This window comes from Sus scrofa, chromosome 13, assembly GCF_054392235.1.
Source record: "Sus scrofa isolate SSC_HxYL_T2T_F1_AM1 chromosome 13, Sscrofa_HxYL_maternal_Yorkshire_Landrace_v2.0, whole genome shotgun sequence".
Taxonomy (NCBI): domain Eukaryota; kingdom Metazoa; phylum Chordata; class Mammalia; order Artiodactyla; family Suidae; genus Sus; species Sus scrofa.
In genome coordinates this window covers 47518821-47538332 of record NC_139395.1, presented here as the reverse complement: position 1 = coordinate 47538332, position 19512 = coordinate 47518821, and the positions used below count along the sequence as shown (strand labels likewise).

General features: G+C 57.7%; 1 protein-coding gene across 2 annotated transcripts; it reads right to left on the bottom strand.

Annotated features, from left to right (window-relative positions):
- Positions 1–1400: 1400 nt before the first annotated feature.
- On the bottom strand, positions 1401–18093 carry SLC38A3 (solute carrier family 38 member 3). Of its 2 annotated transcripts, none has more exons than XM_005669590.4 (16): positions 17861–18093; positions 7775–7932; positions 7597–7678; positions 7315–7430; positions 6665–6738; positions 6488–6580; positions 6318–6399; positions 5149–5231; positions 5008–5066; positions 4532–4696; positions 4370–4449; positions 3999–4099; positions 3651–3775; positions 3412–3556; positions 2428–2531; positions 1401–2338 (listed from the first exon to the last, which is right to left on the bottom strand). In XM_005669590.4, exons 1-16 carry the CDS (start codon positions 17945–17947, stop codon positions 2234–2236), a joined length of 1659 nt encoding a protein of 552 aa, XP_005669647.1. In that variant the 5' UTR covers positions 17948–18093; the 3' UTR covers positions 1401–2233. The 2 variants fall into 2 exon arrangements, with proteins under 2 accessions (XP_005669647.1, XP_003358496.1); XM_003358448.5 differs by lacking the exon at positions 17861–18093 and adding an exon at positions 16407–16468.
- Positions 18094–19512: the final 1419 nt, after the last annotated feature.

The following is a 19512-nucleotide window of genomic DNA, read 5'->3' as shown; positions in this document are numbered from 1 at the left end:
GCGGCCACCTCTTGGCTGGTGTCCAATTCTTTTCTGGGGCCATGGGGCTTCTGGGTGAGTCCCAAGGCTGGAGTCAGGAGCCTGGGGCTAATGAGAACCAGACACAGGAAGTCCCCCTCTGATCAGCTGGCACTGCCATGGGCCTAGCAGCCACTAGCTTGGGGAAGTTCTTTCTTCAGGGGTTTCTCAAGCTGGCAGCTGCCGGCTCTCAAACTGGATTTTTCCTGCTGCCCTTTCCCCAGCATCCTAGCCGGGTGCGGGGTCTCTCCTAATGAGGGTTTGATGCCAAGGCCTGGGCAGCTCTGTTCTGCTGGATCCCAGCTGATTCAGGCAGTGGGCAGCTTCCCAGTCCCACCCAGCCCAGGGCACCTGGGGTGGCTCTTGCCCTGCCTTGCACACCACCCCCCCGCCCCAACTCAAGACTCAGGCCTCCCAGATGGGCACTCAACAACCCACCCTTATTCACGGCAGCTTTTACCATTAATAAAAGATTAGTCTGACTGGGCACAGGACCGCTGGATTTTTATCCCTGGACTCAAGGCATTGTCAGAGGTTGACATGGCAGCCAGGGAGGGCAGGGGGCCCTTCCACAGGGCTTCCCTGTGGCTCGGTGGCCCCCAGCTCAGACCCTCCCTGAAGCTGCTGGGGATGCACCTCACGTTGCCTCCTTCCGGAGGCCTCTCTCTGTCCCATTTCCTGGGGCCTCATTAATTCCTCCCCACCTCACCCCGTGAGAAAGCAGGTCTGTGCTGAGACTGGCCCCAGCCCAGAACCGGGTCTGAGCACGCCACTGGTTGGTTTGGGAGGGGGCGGGGGGGGGGCCTGGGTGGACTAGGGGACTCACCCTGTCCCCACCCTCAGCCCAGGGAAAGAGGCAGGGCGGGCGGGCTGCCATCGCCTTCCATGTCCCGGCTCCTACCCCACTTTCCAGGAACCCAGGAACCACGGCGATCAAGAATATAAAGCGCAAGAAAGTTCCCTTTGTGGCACAGTGGAAATGAATCCGACTAGGAACCATGATGTTGGGGGTTTGATCCCTGGCTTCACTCAGTGGGTTAAGGATCTGGCATTGCTGTGAGCTGTAGAGTAGGTCGCAGGCGCAGCTTTGATCTGGCGTTGCTGTGGCTGTGGCGTAGGCCGGCAGCTACAACTCCGATTTGACCCTTAGCGTGGGAACCTCCATGTGTCATGGGTAAGGCCCTAAAAAAAAAAAAAAGAATGTAAAGCACAAACTGTTACATTAAGAATGAATAAGCCATGAGGTCCTGCTGTATAGCACAGGGAACTATGTCCAATCACTTGTGATGGAATGTGATGACGATAATATGAGAAAAAGAAGGTATATATACAGATGACTGGGTCACTTTGCTGTACAGCAGAAATTGACAGAACAATGTAAGTCAACTATAATAATTTTTTTTAAAAAAAGAATATAAAGCACAGCTGGTCTTATGTATAATATTTATAAAAGGGGGCTGCCAGCCTCTCCACCCTGGCCCCAGTGTGGCCCTGGGGGTCTCTGGTTCCCAGGGCCCTCCAGCCTCTTCCTTCTCCCTGCAGTGGAATGTGAGCTCTGGCCGGGGCTGGGGGTGGGGGGAGTCCCAGCCTCCCCGGGACTGGTGAAGGGCCAGGGCAGGTGTCCCTGGGGGTGCCCACACCAGCCTCACCCTCAAAAGATCCTGCTGGCCCCAGCCGGAGGGTTGGGGGGGGGGTCTGCTCCTGGTGGAGGAGGTGGGAGAACAGGACTAGATTATCTAAGGGCCTGAGCCCAAGTGCCTGAAGAGGCTCTAGGGGACAGAAGGAGGAAAGGCCAGTGGGCTGGGGGAGATGAGGCCTCAGGGTGTGGACTGTGGCCCAGCAGCAAGGTAGGGGGATGACTGCGGGCCTGATTCAGCTCTACATGTCCCTACAGGCTGTGTGACCTCTGCGGCAGCGGCTGGGCCTCAGTCTATGCACCTGTGCAAAGAGGGTGAGGGGCTTGAGGTCTGCGGCGGCAGGAAGGGAGCAGGAGTTACAACCCCGCCCTGTTCCCGGCTCAGGAAGTCCCTGCGGCCCAGGAGCCCAGCAGGGTAGTGGCCCAAGGGCCTTGGTCCTGGCTCTAACAAAAACTACAACAGAGAGGACGTGGGGCAGGGCCAAATGCCATAGTATTCACCACATCTTTCTCCTCCCTCAGCTGGCCACAGGATGAAGAGTCTGGGCAGGGATACAGAACAGGATGGGGGGGTTCATCCTAGTGGCTTCCTCCGTGCTGGCTTGTCCCCGAGACCCAGTCAATAATGATGAAGCTCAAGCTCATGGTCATCAGCAAGAGACCAACTGCAGCAAAACAAAGGGCCTGTGGGGTCAGAAGTCAGAGTTAGTTCTTAGTTTCAGGGCACCTTCCTCAGCCCCATACCAGCCCCACAACCTCTAGGCCCCTCGCACCAGGATTTTGGGGGTAGACTTTGCAGGTTCCTTCTCGATGGGCATGATGCGAAAATAGAAGATGGCAGGGAAGATGAAGATGAGGCATGGGGCAGACGTGGCACCTGCAAAGAGTAGCACATGGCCTCTGCTGGCTCACGTCCTGGCTGAGGCTCAGGGGTAGACCCTTACTGAGATCAAATGTTCCTTGTTGAGGGAGTCTCATCCTGAGATTCCACTTGAGAGCTCTGCCTGATTCTAGAGAGCAGAAGGCTAGTGCAGTTGGTATCAGAAGAATCTATCAGTGAATGAAGCTAGCAAAGAGAAAAGGCAGGCAGAGAGAGGAGAGAGACGAAACCTTGAGGATATTGGGTTCCTGGATATAGCTATTCCTGAAGGCTGTCCATTAATTGAGCCAATACATTATTTTCTGCTTGCTTCATTTTGAGTTAGATTTCAGACATCCAACCGAGAATCCTGTTTATGATATCCAGGATACTCAGCCCCCAGGTCTGTGTGTTGGTCCTTGCAGAGCTGGGTTGGAGAATCTGCCTCTTGAGTTGGGTCACCACAAAGATGTCTCGGAATTGTCTGATCTTCCAGCTCAGAGCCTCAACTGAGATGGGACAGTGGACAGAACCCCAAAACTTATAATCCCATAATCCCAGGGCTGAATGAAGGCCCTCCACTTACCAGCTACATGGCTCTCCCTGAATCACTGCAAACTGCCTTATACATGAGATGGGGACAAGACCCAATGAAATCCTTTGCGTAGGCCCCCAACCTCTGGGCTTCCTGTCCCCCAGAAAGAGTAACTGACTCAGTGCTCTGAGCCCTCAAAATGGGTTAGCCCTCAGAATCTCAGACAGGAAGCCAAATTGTGCACATGGCCAGCAGGCATCCCTTCAATGTAGGATACAGATTCAGGAATCCACCAGGGTTTGCAGGAGGGATGTTCTCTGGGGTGATACCCTGCCTCCATTCACAGCAGGGCCAGACCCTCACCGATGACTCCAAAGATGCCCAGAATGTTGGGGGCAAAGATGACCAGCAGGTTGATACAAGTGAGCAGGCTAATAGCAATGAGCACATGCCGAAGCCAGCTGAACTCCTGGTCCTGAAACAGCATCTGCTGGAGGGCGCGGCGTACCTGGGGAGGAGGTTGGGGAGAGTCATCAATCTGTCAGCCGCATAATCCCACCTGCCATTGGTCTGGCCACCTGGTCACCTGCACGTCGGCTCACCGGAAACAGAACGATGGGCACCGTGAGAGTGACTGCTGTCAGCACAGCCACACGCACACACAGGATCAGCACATCAAATGGGTCCACCTTGCTGTAGGTGTGCAGCAGCTCTGACTCCACCCCATCTGTGGCAGGCAGGGAGTGGTCAGCGGGAGGTCCAGGGAGGGGATTGGGCTCTGAACTTGGATTGACCCCGACACTGTGGGGAGTGGCAACAGACTCACCTCCACAGCTGCAGGGCACAGTTAACAGACCTAATAAAGCACCTAGAGCCTGCAGGGTGCCATGGCCACCGGCCAGCCCCTTGCCCCCCAGCCTGGCCTGCCTCTGCCCTCGGTCCAGCCATACCGTAGAAGGTGAGGTAGCCGAAGAGGGCGGCCAGGAAGTACATGACATACATGACGGCGATGGACAGGTTGGAGATGTGCTGCATCTTCCGCTTGGAGGGGCTATGGGGCAGCAGGGGAGGGGAGTGATGCCACATTGGGCCACACTGGGAAAGCCCCGTGTGTCCCAGGGTCTCTCTCTGGCACCACCCCTCACCGTCTGGCAGCTGAGGGAGCCTCCTTCTTGCCCCCACTGGCCCCTCGTGGCGCCCCTGGAAATCATTGATAAAATGATCTGGCTCCTATCACTCCCTCCCTTCTTTAGGACCACATCCATCCTCCCCAGGCCAACTCATGGCAGCCCCACCCCCTCTCCCCGCCACAGCCACCTACTCCTTGAGCTCTGTATAGATGGGCAGCACCTCGGGGTGGCAGACGAAGGCAAAGGCCATGATGGGGATGGTGTATGCCGTCTGGGGAAATACAGGTTCTGAGTCAGGATGGCCACCACCCCCCCTCACCAGGCCCGCTGCCCCCACCCTGGGCTGTCGGAACCTGTGTGTTGAGTGTGAAGTAGTTTGGGGTGCAGAAGGCTGTGACCTCCGTCTCGACCTGCAGCTGGGCCTGTTCCTTGACAACCTCCATGAGGCTGAAGTTGCCTGTAATGTTGGCTAAACTGGGAGCCAGTGGGCAGGGCACGTGGAACTTTTTGTAGATGACCTAGGTGGGGATGGCGAAGGATGAAGGAATCAGGGCCAGGCTCGGCTGCTTGGGAAGTCACTGTGAAGCCACATCTAGATCAGGACTGGAGGAGCTGCCTTCTTTTTTTTTTCCCCTGCCATACCTGTGGCATGCAAAACCTCCCAGGCCAGGGATTGAACCCATGCCACAGCAGGGACCCAAGACACTGCAGTGACAATGCCAGATCCTTAACCCGATGCACTACAGGGAACTCCTGGAGGAGCTGCCTTCTGACCCAGGCTTCCTGAAAGACCTGCCCCCTCCCTGAACCAGCCTGGAGGGTGACTCACTGCGATTAGGAAGAACACCATACAGCTGAGAGAGAAGCCACTGGAGTAACCTAGGTAGCCTGCAAAGTGGGGAAGGGGGGCTGTGAGACTGAGGGTCCCCTCCCAGGCATCCCTCCAAGGATCTGGTCCCACCACGCTCACCAAGCTGCCGCATCAATGCCAGGGGCAGAATGACGATGACAGAGACCAGGATCACCAGGTAGTTCCCATTCATGTACCAGTCCCTGCAGGGCCAGGAGTGGGGAGCCAAGATTAGAGCCCACTCAGCCTTGGGTGGGGTCACCTGCCTTCACCCCCAGCTGGTGGGTGCCACTAAGTCACACCACTGAGTGACCTCTGAAGAATACTTGTTCACAGGTCTGAGTCTCCCTTTCCCCATCTGCCAAGTGAGCATACTCTTAGCGCTCTCCTTGCGGGAGATGTGAAGACTAATGCACTCAGCTCCTGTTTGGAAACCCCTACAATAATAGTCACGGTTGTTGTTTTTCCCAGGACACCTAAGTCTGGGTCTAGTCTTCCCAGGGAATGGCCCCAAGGGGGCCAGCGGGGTGAAAGAACCTGATTCTGAGGGGTGAGGCATTTTCTATGGGGGCCTCAGGGACTTGCCAACCACCTGAACTCCCTGTGGTCCCCCCTCCCCACATCTGCATCCTGTATCATCCTGACCCGCCCCCCAATGGACAGTGGATACAGGGAACTGAGGAAATGCCCCTTCGGGGCAAGCTCAAAGGCTAGCTCCTTGGGAAAGGCCCCCAGGGCCAGGGGCAGAATCCTGGATGTTTCCTTCTTCCCAAGGCATCTCTTAGCTGCACAGTCTCTTTGCTTGTCCGGACTGTGTGGCCAAGGGCAGGGCCTGGCTGTCCTCTCTGTTTCTACCCACAAAACATGGTTGATGCCATCAGTGCTGGCTAAACTGATGACAGGCAACTGGGACACTGTGGGCTTAATTTCTTGGTTGGGGCGGGGCGCGAGGGGGGGCTAACACCCAAGCCACGGTCAGGAATAGCAGGAGCTTAGAGCTAAGCCCGAGGTTCTCAGGTCCTCTGTGCTCTCAGGCTGGGTCCAGGGCTAGCGGGCAGTTTCTGCGGCCTCACCCACCCCGGCCCCACATGGCCTTCCTGGGGCCTCCCCTAGATGCTTCATAATCGAGTGTCCACTGAAAGGTAGCTCTGCTGGCAGCTCTCTGCTCCCCGCCTCCACCCTGCCTTGTCTCTTCTGCTGGCCTGGCCTGAGCGCCATTAGTGGTGGACACAGAGGGACAGACTGGGTCCTCCCACGCTCACCCAGCCCCACCCCACCCTGGGGCTCACGAGGTCTGCTCCTCCAGGTTCAGGAAGGTCTGTATGACGAGGGGCAGCTCAGACTTGATGATGTACAGGTAGCTGGACATGGCTGGGGGAGAGGGGGCAGGTCAGCCAATCCAGCCAGACCAGCCAGCCCTCAGCCTGTCTACCACCCATCGCCTGCCCGTCAACCTCACCTCCGATGTTCTGTAGCGTGATGGCCAGGGCTGCTGCCAGCTTTCCTGGGGTCCCAAAGGCACGGTAGCCCAGCTGCTCATAGGCACGGATGCCTGCAGGGCCGGGGAATCAGGATGCGGTCAGGAGGGCTTGACCCAGCCCACCCCTCCCTGCTACAGGCCAGATTTGGGGCTCACCCACGATCCCTGAGGACTTGAGTAGCAGGTGGATGGAGTAGCTGGAGAGCAGGGCGACGGCCGTCAACAGGAAGCTGGGGAAGTTAGACGAAAAGAGGTTGCCGGGCCTCCCCAGGCTGGCGGGGGCGATGAGCTCCAGGAGGCCTGGGAGTGCTGGGTCTGTGACCCAGCTGTCCGGATCCCCCACATGTGTGGATGCAAGCTCAGCAGACCCCAGGCGTGGTGAACCTCACCTGGCTTGACCCAGGGTGGCCATGACCCAGAAGGGCCCTCCGAGCACCACTTCCCCTTGAGTTCTTTGAACAAACGTGCTTTCCATTTAGGCCACAGGGCAGTGCTCCCAGGTAAGGACACGTGTACCCACATACAGCCTGGCCCTGAGGGTTTATCCGTCACACAGAAATGTGGTAGAAGGACAGACTTGGGTCTGTTAGGCTGGCTCCGTGTTGTCAGCTCAGTGGGTTTACAGGGAAGTGAGGAATATTTGTCTGGCCATGGCTGTCTTTTTTTCAGCAGTGGTTTGGGTTGACTGTAAGTGCCCACCCACTGTAGCCTGGGTCTTGGGACAGGAAACCGGCAGGTCCTGGGAGGTCAGGGTTGGTGGCCTGTTTAGGGTTCCTATCTTTAGAAGGTTTGCTGAGGGCACTCACAGGAAAAGGATGATGCCTGTATTGGCCATGGCGTAGGCGAGCCCCAGGATGCCGCTGCCCATGATGGCGTTGCTAAGGTTGAACACTGACATACCGAATGATGTCTTCCCCTCGAACTGCAGGCGCCAGAGTGAGATGGGAGGTGTCGGGTGAGTGTGGAGGGCAAATCAGTGTTGGTTCCCCACCACTGTCCCTTGGCCTCCCATCGCTGCCCCAGAGTGCCTCGTTACTGCACCCAAGCTCCCAGTGGTACCCCAGCCCCCCACCGCTGCCCCTGCTCACATCGGTGAAGTGCGGCTCCTTGCTGGGGCTTTTCTGTAGGAAGCCCTCACCCTCAACACAGCTCCGTCCGGGGCCCTCGACCCTGCAGGCACAGACCACAGCAGGAAGCTCAGCTCCAGCGCCTGGGCCCGCACGCTGCCCTGCCCCACCCTAAGCCATGACTGGGGCCCTGGCTCACCTCTGGTTGCCAGCCATGGGGGCGGTGACTGGGAGCAGCCCCTCCAAGTGTTTGCCATTGGGCACCAGCTCCACCATCTCCGTCTGCAGAGGTGCCTCCATCGCTCTGGAACCACCACCACCGGGAACACAGGCTCCCACACTGACGTGGTCAGCTGTCTACGGGGCAGACAGTCCCTCTGGTCAACCCTGCTCCTCGGGCCCATGGCTCACACTCCCACAGGAAGTCTGCCGCTGTAGCACATCTCCCAGAAGTTGATTCAGGGCAGAGCTCAGGTACCTAAGTTCTCCAGAACATGCTGAGGGGATGCCTCAGCCAGGATTTAGCGCTCCGCCTACCACAGACACAGATCGGCCCAGGCAAGCCTGTGGGGCCTCAGTTTCCCCATCTGTGATGTGGAATCAGTGGATGACCTGAGTTCAGAGCCCAGTGGTGCCAGGACCCCAGGATGCTGAGTCCCAGGCCTCCAGACCCTACTCTGGGGGTGCACCCTGGACTGACCCCCCCTCCCTGACAGTAATACTGGGAGACGTTTTCCTGTGCCGGCCCTGTGTGCCAGGGGCCTCCTGGCCAACCTAGAATGGCACTACCCGATGGCTGGAGGCCTCGGGAGAGGGTGAGGGCTGTGGGCCCTGTTCCCAGCCGCCCGGCGGGCTTTGCTGGCAGCCAGAACAAAGGAGCTTCTGTGGGCTGAGAGTTGGCGCTGGGAACGGCAGGCGCAGAGGCTACACTCCCCCCACCGAACCAGGAGGCCTGAGGCGGTGCTGGGTGGCTGGACACCTGGGCCCTGCCCGCCTGGCTGTGAAGGGCCCTCGGGGAACCTTCCAGGAAATGGGTACCTCGGGGCACAGTTCTCTGGGCCACATGGGCTTGACCCTCCACACAGCCCTGACTTCAGGGTCATGTTCTCTTTCAAGACTCTCCTGCCCTGCTGGGGAACCCTCCACTTAGGTGCCCACCCCTCTTGAGCGGACACCGTACTTCCTGGAGCCCCAGATCAGGAACTCGGGGCCTTGGCCAGCTCTAGGTGGGCCTGGACCACCGGGTCAGTATTTGCCTCCCTGCTCTCAGGGAGTAGCTCTGCTGGGCCTCAAAGGAACCAGCTCCACTCCTCCTCATGCCCAACCCTGCCTACTGCCCAGACAACTCACTGGTTCCTCTCCTATCACTGGGGCTGGGGAGCCACCTACCCCAGAAGGTACCTGGGCATAGTACCCTCAGGATCAATAAGGACATTCTTTTTTTTCTTTTTTTGTCTTTTTGCCTTTTCTAGGGCTGCTCCCGCGGCACATGGAGGTTCCCAGGCTAGGGGGTAAATCGGAGCTGTAGCCTCCAGCCTACGCCAGAGCCACAACAACATGGGATCTGAGCCTTGTCTGCAACCTACACCACAGCTCATGGCAATGCCAAATCCTTAGCCCACTGATCGAACCCGCAACCTCATGGTTCCTAGTCGGATTCGGTAACCACTGAGCCACGATGGGAGCTCCAATAAGGACATTCTGAAGGCCAGTCAGGCCAGCAGGAGATCTGAGGCCACAGTGGAAACCAGGGACAGGGCAGCACTGCCAGAGCCTGATCTTGACATCATGGCAGCCCTTCTGCTTGGGAACCCTGTGTTCTGCCTTAAAACCCCCAACCCCACTCCAGACCCTGATGGTCTCAGGTCTACTCTGGAAGCTGGGGTACCAGGGTCTCAAACTCAGCACTCAGGGCTAGGGTGGGTGGGGAGGCTTAGGCTCAGGCCTCAGGCCCCATGTCCTGGAGGCAGCAGCCACGCGGAACTGACCAGAGGACCTCCCTGCCATTGCCCCAGGCCACCACAAGCCAGAGTTCAGATCCTAGGCACCTCTGTCCTAGGGACCCCATACCTAGCACCCTTGGACACCTCAACTTGCCTCTTGTTCCTCTTATGCTGGCATCTGAACCCTTCTCTCCTCCAGCCCTGTCCACTCAGGACCATGGCAGTTTAAGCATCTCTTCTCACACCCTATTCCCTGGACCAGAGCCTTCAAGATCAGCCTGTTTCCTTCATGCCCCTGCCCCAAGCCTCACCAACAGCACTTCTCCAAGGCTATCTGTACCCTTTCTCCAGAGTCACTCCAGAGTGCCCCCTGGCTCTCAGCTGGGGTTGCCCTTGCTGGGCCTCTCACCCTGGGCAGGCTGGGACAGGCCCTCAGACTGTGCTGAGTCGGCAGCTTGGACAAAGCGCATTTCTCTGCCTTAATATTCTTCCCTAGCAGCCAAGCACTGCCTCCAGGGAGACCACAGGCCATGGCATGGTCATGGCCAAGGTGTCTGAGGTCCTGGATCCAGGTTCCCCATCCCCCAGCAGGACCTGGACCTAGACTTTCAGGTCCTGTCTATTCCTCATGACCAGTCACTGCTGGGTCTCAGGCTGGCCTGACATCCCAGAGCAGACATGGACTACATTTCCTCAAGAAGTTTCTTGTCTGGAAGGGACACAACCCCTACCCACATCCCCTACCCTATGGCTCCTACTGTAACTGAGTGTGAGCCACATAGTGCTGGGACTCAGAAAAGGAGAGAGAGAAAACAAAACCAAACAAAACAAGATGGAGAATTTCTCTTGCTGCTCAGCAGGTTAAGGATCCAGCGTTGTCACTGCTGTGGCTCTGGTTACAGCTATGGCACAGGTTTGATCCCTGACCCAGGAAATTTGCATACCATGAGTTAAAAAAAAATTATAAAAAGGGGAGAGAGAGAGAGAGAGGCAAAAGAAAGACTTCCTGGAGGAGGCAATGGAACCAGTTCATAAATTCCAGTAGGATGTCCCAAGGTGTGGAAACAGGAAAGAGTGCCTCAAGCAGAGGGCATGGCATGTGCAAAGGCCCTGAGGTATAGTATGAGGCAGTGTGAGGATAGAATGAAGGTTCCAAGGCATAGACAAGCCTGATAGGACTTTGAAGGAGTCTGTGCTTCAGTCTAGGGCAGGACTGAGGGTTGGGGGGCCCAGGGCAGAGACTAGAACTGGCCTGGCATGTGGATCTACAGCCATTCCCTGAGGCTGGCAGTTCATGTTTGACAGTTCCCATCTCTCAGGCCTGCCACCTCCCAAGCTCCTTTGCATCAGGTATTAGGGTAGACTCAGATGACAGCCCCTGCCTGACAGAAGCAGTCAGCAGATCCTGACCCACTTGTGTGGAAAGCCCAGAGTGGACATTCTGGGTCTGAGGCCTGACCTGGCCCTGGATACTGTGTGATCATGGACAAAGCACTCCCCACTCAGGACCTCAGTGGCCTCCGTCCTTCAGGGGTTCCGTGAGATTGGACCAAAGGTAGGGACCGACCGAGGAGCCTCTCTCAGAACTTCGGCCCCAGGGCAGACCACGGGCTCTCAGAGAGGGGTCAGGCTCTGGGGTGGGAAGATTACTGCAACCTTGGGCAGATCATCAGAATGGCATCTGTCAGGGGTGTAGCATGGGTTCAGGCAGTAAATCAATGGTCCAGGCCACTGCCCTGGGGCCTGTTTGCTCTGCTGGGAGATAAAGGCCAGGGGGAGCAGGAGCCACAGGGGTAGCACAGCAGGTACCGTCCTCCCACGCAGACATCACAGGGTGAGAATTTGTCAGGCACACCTCCTCTGCAGGCGTTGAGTTCGGCTAATTAAAGATTTCGAGACCCAGGAATCCAGGCCACTGTGGGGCCACTGCTTGCATCAGCTGCTATGGGAAGCACATCTCTCTATCCCTGCATTGAGGTCCTTGGAGGTACCAGGGCTCTGAGCCTGGCTTTCCTCCCTAACACTCAGGAACATGAGTGGGTTTGCAGTAGCGGGTCAGCTACAGGGAGCCATTCCTTGGCCCTGTGGGAATGTGCTGGTGGCATTGCAGACCCCATATAGCTTTCTGCCATGGGCCCCAAGCTCCGTGTGCCTGGGCAGACTTCACCTCAGCCCAGATCTTAGGGGAGAGGCTGCTGGCCTGGTTTAAAGGTCCAGTGTGGTCATCCCTTGGGGCTCAGGGCTGCCCCCAGTTTGAGCTCACCTGTCCTGACTGCTGCCCTGGTTAGCTGAGAGAAGGTGCCCCTCCCAACCTAGCACCCCCTTGCCCACCTACTTCTCCAGGCTTCAGAAGGAAAACACCCTCTTCGGACAAGCTCTCCATTAACAGGGAAACTTGATTTGACAGATAAGTCTGGATTGTATGTTTTTAAGGCACAGCCACAGGAATTGGTGTAGAGCTGATTGCTGAGGTCAGGGGTCTAGGGACAGGGCGTGTGGGAGGGTGTTCAGAGCAGGCAAGGATACTAAAACAAAGCCCTGGCCCCTCCCCCAGACCCACAACTCCAGATTTTGACCTCAGCAGGTCCAGTCTTACATCTACGACTCCCCTGTTGTCAACAACACTAAGTGGCTAGCGTGTGACCAACACCGGGCTGGTACTTAGGGGGTGGCAATGTAGGAGGGGGCACATCAGGCAAAGACAAACAGTGCAGAACATTGATGTGTTGGCCACACTAACCTCTCTCATCCCCTAGCTCCCTGGCCCCATCCTTCTGTGTTCTGGGCATCCGGAAGCATCTAGGAGGATCTGAGGGCCCCAGCTGGGGCCGGAAGATGGACTTTCCTGTGACAGGGTACATTTTTTAAACACCTAACAGATGCTTAGTATTGGGCCTAGCCCCCTAACGCCCGTGCCTCCCCCGCTGCCCAGTCCTAGACCCTCCTTGCTCAGGTTGGCCCCAGTAGAAGCTACAGTCAGAACCTCTCGGCTCAAGACCAGGCCAGAGCCAGCAGCAGCCGCTTCCCCCCAGTTGCCAGCCCGCTGAGAAGGACGTGCAGCCCAAGGCCCAGCTGAGGCAAAGGACAGGACATCACGTGCCTGTGGCCCCCCAGGGGCAGGGGAGACCCCGAGCCAGCCAGCCCATCCTCCTCCCTGCTGACCCGGAATTCCCTGGAGGCAGCCAAATATTTGGACAGCCGGACTTCTGGCCCTAAAGAAAGCTGGAGCAGGGGCCTGGGGCAGCTCAGGACTCACTGGAGACCCTGATTGGCTTGGGGGGGGGCAAAAGGCAAGGTCAGCCTGGAGGACAGACACCATCCAATGTCAGGAAGAAGCAGAGAGAGGCAGAGGGAGGGAAAAGAGAGGCAGGGAGAGAAAACATACCCACATGATATGTGTGTCCCTGCACACTGATCCAGACAGAGGGACAGTCCTAGCAAGGTACGGGGAGGTAACAGAAATGCAGACAGATTATAGAGGGACACAAACAGAGAAAGATACAGTGAGAGATGGATAGCCATTCAGACAGAGAGACAGACAACCAGACAGGTGAGAGACAGACAGACAGAGACAGCCAACTAGTTAGAGACAGCCAGATGGAGAAAGAGACAGAGCACCCCAAAAGGAGCAAGGTGCTGAGAAGGGACCAGAGGCCCAGGTGAGGGGCAGCAGGCCCAGTGGATGCCACAGCAGGATGCAGGATGCCACAGCTTTTCCAAGTTTTTACAAGGGCAGGTCATGCCCTCCTTAGCCAGATACAGGACAGCTGGAGGGTGGGACTGAGCCCACTAGGGCCACAAGATCGGGCCCAGCTGGAAAATTCAGAACCCTCTAGTTCAGCACCCAGAGCTTGTCCACCCACACAATGGGAAAGCTCTACGGAGATGGCAGTCAGTTGGAGTGACCCCCATCCTTAGTGGCCATGCACGTGTGCAGACGTGCCGGCTGAAGGCTGTGTACAGGACGTGGCCCGCAGAGCGGAAATTCAAAACCAAGCCACCCCAGGCTGCTGACCGGAAAGCCCCTCCTGCCCCAGCAGCTGGTCCTTCCCTTTAGCCCCTAGAAGCCCCACCTGGTCCTCTGGAGTGCCCCCACCCTGCATCTGTCTTCTTATCCAGAGTCAAAGTCCAACTCTTCCCTACTGGACTGTGCTTGGGGCACACAGTAGGTACTCAGTAAGTATTAAGTGAATGGAATGGGTCTGAGGTCTTTGGCAAGGCTCCAGCACATCTCACCTGCTCCAAGTGGCACCTGGCTGGCCATGACTGCACTGGAACATTCTCCCGCAGGGCCCCTATCCCTGTTTGGTATAGGCTGCATCATATCCCACCCCAGCTTTCTGTGCACATAGATGCCAAAACTGAACCTCTCTTGCAGCCAACTGCTCCCCCCAAACAGTTTCTCCTCAAACTAAGTGCCTGTACCCTACCCAGCCCAGACCGAGTGCGGGATACACTCGGTTTGGTTCAACAATATTTCCTGACCCCATGTAGAGACCATGAACCACCCAGCATGTACTCCTGCATTTCTTCAGCTTCTCCATTTGTCTAGGACTCCAAGTCTACTTGCTGGGGAAGCAGCCACCAGGACAGGAGCAAACAACTCTCATGGTCTGGCCACCTGGAGCCCTGGACTGAGGGGTGTTTGTGACATGAACTCCAGAAAACATTACTGAACAAAGGGTGGCTTGAAAAGCCACTGAGGACAGGGGCTCTATGGGCCCACACAGAACAAAGTTCTGAGATGTATACCCCAACCCACCCCAGAGGCACAGCCCCCTGCCCTCAGCCAAAGGGATCAGAGATTCTCATTTCTTTTTTTTTTTTTTTTTTGGCTAGGGGTCACATTGGAGCTGCAGCTGCGGGTCTATGTCACAGCCACAGCAATGTAGGATCCGAGCTGCATCTGTGACCTACACCACAGCTCACAGCAATACCAGATCCTTAACCCACTGAGTGGGGCCAGGGATTGAACCTTCATCCTCCTGGATACTAGTTAGGTTCATAACCTGCTGAGTCACAAGGGGAACTTTTTTTTTTTTTTTTTTTTGGTCCTTTTGCCATTTCTTGGGCCTCTCCCTCGACATATGGAGGTTCCCAGGCTAGGGGTCCAATCGGAGCTGCAGCCACCAGCCTACGCCAGAGCCACAGCAACACAGGATTGATGCCGTGTCTGTAACCTACACCACAGCTCAGCAACACCGGATCCTTAACCCACTGAGCAAGGCCAGGGATCGAACCCGCAACTTCATGGTTCCTCGTCTGATTTGTTAACCACTGAGCCATGACGGGAACTCCACAAGGGGAACTCTTAGATTCTCATTCTTTTTTTTTTTTTTTTTGTCTTTTTGCTATCTCTTGGGCCGCTCCTGCGGCATATGGAGGTTTCCAGGCTAGGGGTCCAATCGGAGCTGTAGCCACTGGCCTACGCCAGAGCCACAGCAACGCGGGATCCGAGCCGCGTCTGCAAACTACACCACAGCTCACAGAAATGCTGGATCCTTAACCCACTGAGCAGGGGCAGGGATCGAACCCGCAACCTCATGGTTCCTAGTCGGATTCGTTAACCACTGCGCCACGACGGGAACTCCCAGATTCTCATTCTTGATTTCAGTCATTCTAGCCCTTGTGGAGATGTTCCAGGCCTGGCTCCCTGCCCCCCCCTCCCCATTCCTCCCACCTTTGGTGCTTCCTGCAGGAAGCCTTCTGTGCTTGTGTAGAACTTTCCCCTCTCAAAATGAACTGTCTTGAGATCTCTCCAGCATTCTGTGCTCCAGATTGAGAACCTCTGAGGGATTTGCTTCCTTTCCAGAAGGAAGTGAGCCCCCATGCCAGACTGTGTACTGAAGAGAAAGGGCCTCTTTCAGGGACAGCACGGTGGCCCAAGGCAGCCGTGGAAGGAAGGACTGGCAGGCTGAAGGAAGGATGGACCTGGGTGTAGGTGTTCCCCACAGTGCAAGGGCCTTAGACTTAGTCCCCCTCAGACCTCTCCTAGTGCCTAAACCTGGGCTCAGGGATCAGGTCACTGTGGGGGAGGGGGCCAATTCCCACAAGCCCCGCCCCTGGTCTCCCCCTCCCGGGTGTAAACAAACGCATGCACCCGCTGTGGCCAATCGGGCGAGGGCGGGCTCCTGCAAACCGAATCCTGGTCCTTTCCCTCCGCCCCTGAGCGTGTGGTCAGCTCTCGCACCCTGTCCCGGAGCTAGGCGGTTAGGAGCTCGGCCGGAGCCCCGCCCTCAGGCCAGGGAGCCACACGAGCCCTGTGCCCGTGGTGCCCGCTGGCCCGGCTGCAAATGGCACCGGCTCTGGGACCAAAATGTGCCCCGCGGCCCCTTAGGCAACCTGGCCCGATCTGCCCTCAAGCCCCTGCCTAAAACAGCGGGATAAATATACCCGGAGGCCTGGTGTGCCAGCCGGGCTGATTTGCTTGTCAGGCGCCCGTCGGGGCAGCGCTCCAGGGCCAGCTCCCGGGCCCTCTGAGGCCCCCCTCCAGGACCCTCTCGAGCCCGTCCCCGTGGGCCATGCCTCGGACAGTCTATCGCACGCCACTCGAGCCCCCAACAAGGCGTCCTGTGGCCCCAGCCCCTGGTGCCACGGATCTCCCGCTATCCTGCCAGATTCTGCGAGAGGCCCCGAAACGACGAAGTGCCCCTCCTGGGACACCCGCTCAAGCTCGGAAGATCCCAAGCTTGGAAGGTCCCAACTGGAAGGTCTCTAGACCTGCGCTCGGAGCGGTTGGGGCTGAAGCTCCGGAGGCTGGGGCGCCTGCCCGGGACCTGGGCAGCTCCGAAGGGAGCTGCCCAGGGTCCAGATCCGGACGTGAAAGTGGACAGTAGGGCTCCGCCCGCCCGGTGCCCCTGGACTCGGGGTCGGCGCCCCCAGCAGTACCTGGCCTCGCGGGTGGGGGGACGCGCGGTACTCCGCTCCGGCCGGTGCTGTCGGCTCTGTTCCCGGCTGAGCGCAGCTGCTGGGGATGAAGGGCGCCCGGCCCCGCCCCCGGCCCGCCCCCGGCCCGCCAATCCCTGGCGGCCCGCGGGAGGAGGGGCCGGTCTGGGGAGAGGCGGGGCCCCTTCCTTACCCCCGCCCCCCCGCACCTTCCCCCCTGCAGGCCTGGAGCAAAGGGGGCAGCCCAAGCCCTGAGTCCCTAGGTAGGAGAGCAGCGGCCCTGGAAGAGGCTCAGTTGCATGTTGTGGGGGGGGAAATGCTTTAGTCCAAAGCAAATTCTCTCCGAGGTCTCTGAGTTGCCCCCTTTACCCCCGAAAGACTCTGCCCTCACTTCCCTGAAGCCAGAAGAGGCTCTTCACCAAGAGGAGTGGGAGCAGGGCCTCAGTGAAGGGTGCCTTCCGTGGGGGATTTTCAGACATCACTCAGGACAAGGGACTTCTTTTCTGCCTGCCTCGCCCTTCCCAAGCAGAGGTGGGATAGGGTGAGGACAGACATTCCCTATATCAATTCTATCTTTACTCCCAAATATTCAGAAGAGATTGCGGGTAGACAAGTGTTGGGGCAGTGAGGACAGGGGTGGAGCCGGGCTCGGCTGGTGCTCAGCCTTGCCTGGATCCCCCTGGCCATGCCCCCATTTCCTTATTTCTAAGGAATAGGAGACAGCTGTGTCTGCCCATGGGCAGTGAGGCCTGGGACTTGGTGCCTTGGGGAAGGGGTTTCTAGGGTGGCCAGGTTCTTGGCAGGAAGCTCCTATCCCACCCTTGCCTGCTTCTCCCCTAAGGCCTTGGTGCTCAGAGGTGGGTGGTGGGTGTTAAGGCCCCCCCTTCAGGGATGCTGGGGGAGGCCTTGACCTTGGGGGTGAATTGGGGCGGGGGTGTTCGTAGAACAGCTGTGTCACTTGCTTCTCAGCCACTGGCTCTGATCCGATTAATCCATGGCCTCTGCTGTTCCTAGCCAAGCTAGTCTCTGTCTCATGTATGCCCCCCTCCCCGGTGTTGGGAAAGAACCACAACCCTCCCCTGCCCTCGGAGTCAGGACTCCAGAATTCTCTTCCTCCTGACTCATGGCACCACCACAGCCAAGCCCTAGCACACCTCAGTTTCTCTCTGTGTTACACGAAATGGCTCTGTCCTTTCCCCTGGCTTCAGGGAGTGGGTGAAGGGGAAGCTGTGAGCAAAGGGCAGGGGACTCAGCTTTGGCTAAGAGTGCCAGGGGCCTGGGAGGACTAAAGAGAAAGGCATTAGGATGGTGGCATCCTTGAAAACCTAAACTACCCAAGCTCCTTCCCTGTTGATGGCTGAGAAACAGGAAGGGACTGGCTCTCCCTCTTGATCTGGAGCTGGTGTAATCCCCAGATCACAGCTTACCTTGGTTATAAGAGACCCCAAGACTCTTACCTTCCAAAGGGCCTTGAGGACTGCCGGTGGGACAGAGTCACATAGGAGAGGCGCTGAGCAGCATTTCAATCTGCCCCCACCTCCCATCTCCAGATACCCTGGATGCTAACAGAAGCCATTTGCCAAGGGTTGGGTGTTCCCACTGGCAGTTCCTGAGGAGCCAGGCCTGGCTTCAAGGTCACTCATCATGTGGGTGTTGGGGTCCTCAATCCAAACTGGAAGAAGCAGGGACTGGCTGGGCTGGGCTGCTGTGGGAGGCACCAAGGCAGCGTGATGTGGGGTCCCTGGGCGGGCCAGTTGTGGCCAGGCTGGGGGAGGGGCTGCCTGTTTGTTGATGCTAGGCCTGGGCCCCAGCCAGGGCAAACACAGCTCGGAGGCCTTTCCCGCCACCTGCCGAATCTCCCAACCCAGCCCGAGGTGGCTGGACATCTGGCAGCCGTTACGGGGCTCTGAGAGGTACCAGGCGCCTTCTGCCAGAGGCCAGAGGGAATATCCATCCACATAGCTGCAGCACTGGGGGCAGCCACGTGGAGTGGAAGGTGGAGGAAGTTTTATCTCAGCCTTCAGCCGGGCCCCCTGCCTCTGCTCCCTCATCTCCAGAAACTGCTAAACACACAAGGCAGAACTTAGGGTCCCAGGATCTCCCAGACCCTCCTTCCAGGGTCCCGGCAGCCCTTTGCTCTGTTCCTCCCTCTTTAGTCACATCTTCTCAACCTCCAGCTAGGTAGGCTCCTCTCACCATGCCAGCACCTCCCCTGGCACACCATCTACACAGAAACCCCAGACCCTCTCTCTCTCTCTCTCTTTTGTTTTGCTTTTTAGGGCCACGCTTGCAGCATATGGAGGTTCCCCAGGCTAGGGGTCTAATCAGAGCTACAGCTGCAGGCCTACGCCACAGCCACAGCAATGCCAGATCTGAGCCACATCTACGACCTGCACCACAGCTTAACCCACTGATCGAGGCCAGGGACTGAACCTGCAACCTCATGGTTACTAGTTGGATTTGTTTCTCCTGCGCCACAATGGGAACTCCCAGACCCTCTTTTACAGTGGAGCTCCATCTTCACCTCCAACCCAGTCCTCCCCAGAGCCTAGCATCTTTATCCACCAGCTCCCTGGACACACTGCAAGCACCTGTCTCGCACCCAGCTGGCTTCCCTGACATCCTCCCAACCTGCTCCTCTTCCCAGTTGGCCTCTTCATCCCCCACTGCCTGGTTGGCCGCACACGTTCCTGTCCCACCTCCTTGGCGAACTCTCACTTGTTCCTCAAAGCCCAAATGAAAGGTCACCTCTGAGAATCCTGCCTGAGCCCCCAGGAAGAACCAGCTCTCCCTGTACTTACTGCAGCTGCTTTCATCACCCCACTGCATGGCCACAGCCTCAGTGTCTCTGGGTGCGCCTGTCTTTTCCTCTAGACAGGAAAGCTCTTGCCAGGTTAGCTCTAAAAGCAGCTCAGGAAAAACCTGATGGAGAAGCAATCTGTGGCATTGGCTCTGCCAAGGGGAGGAAAGGCACATGCCAGGGTGGGGAAGAGAGGGCACTGTGGGTGGAAGAAACCAGTTGGCCACAGGGAGGCTTGAGTGAGTGTGGGATCAGCATTGATAGGTGGAGGGCTGTGTGTAGGGGCAGGACCCTTGGCCTGAAGTCATG

Coding starts and splice junctions, on each gene's coding strand:
- SLC38A3 (XM_005669590.4), bottom strand. CDS start 17,947: ATGGGAGGTGGGGGCAGATTGAAATGCTGCTCAGCGCCTCTCCTATGT. Junction 4,100..4,369: donor ATCTATACAGAGCTCAAGGA/GTAGGTGGCTGT, acceptor GCTGCCCCATAG/CCCCTCCAAGCGGAAGATGC. Junction 2,339..2,427: donor AGTCTACCCCCAAAATCCTG/GTGCGAGGGGCC, acceptor CTGACCCCACAG/GCCCTTTGTTTTGCTGCAGT.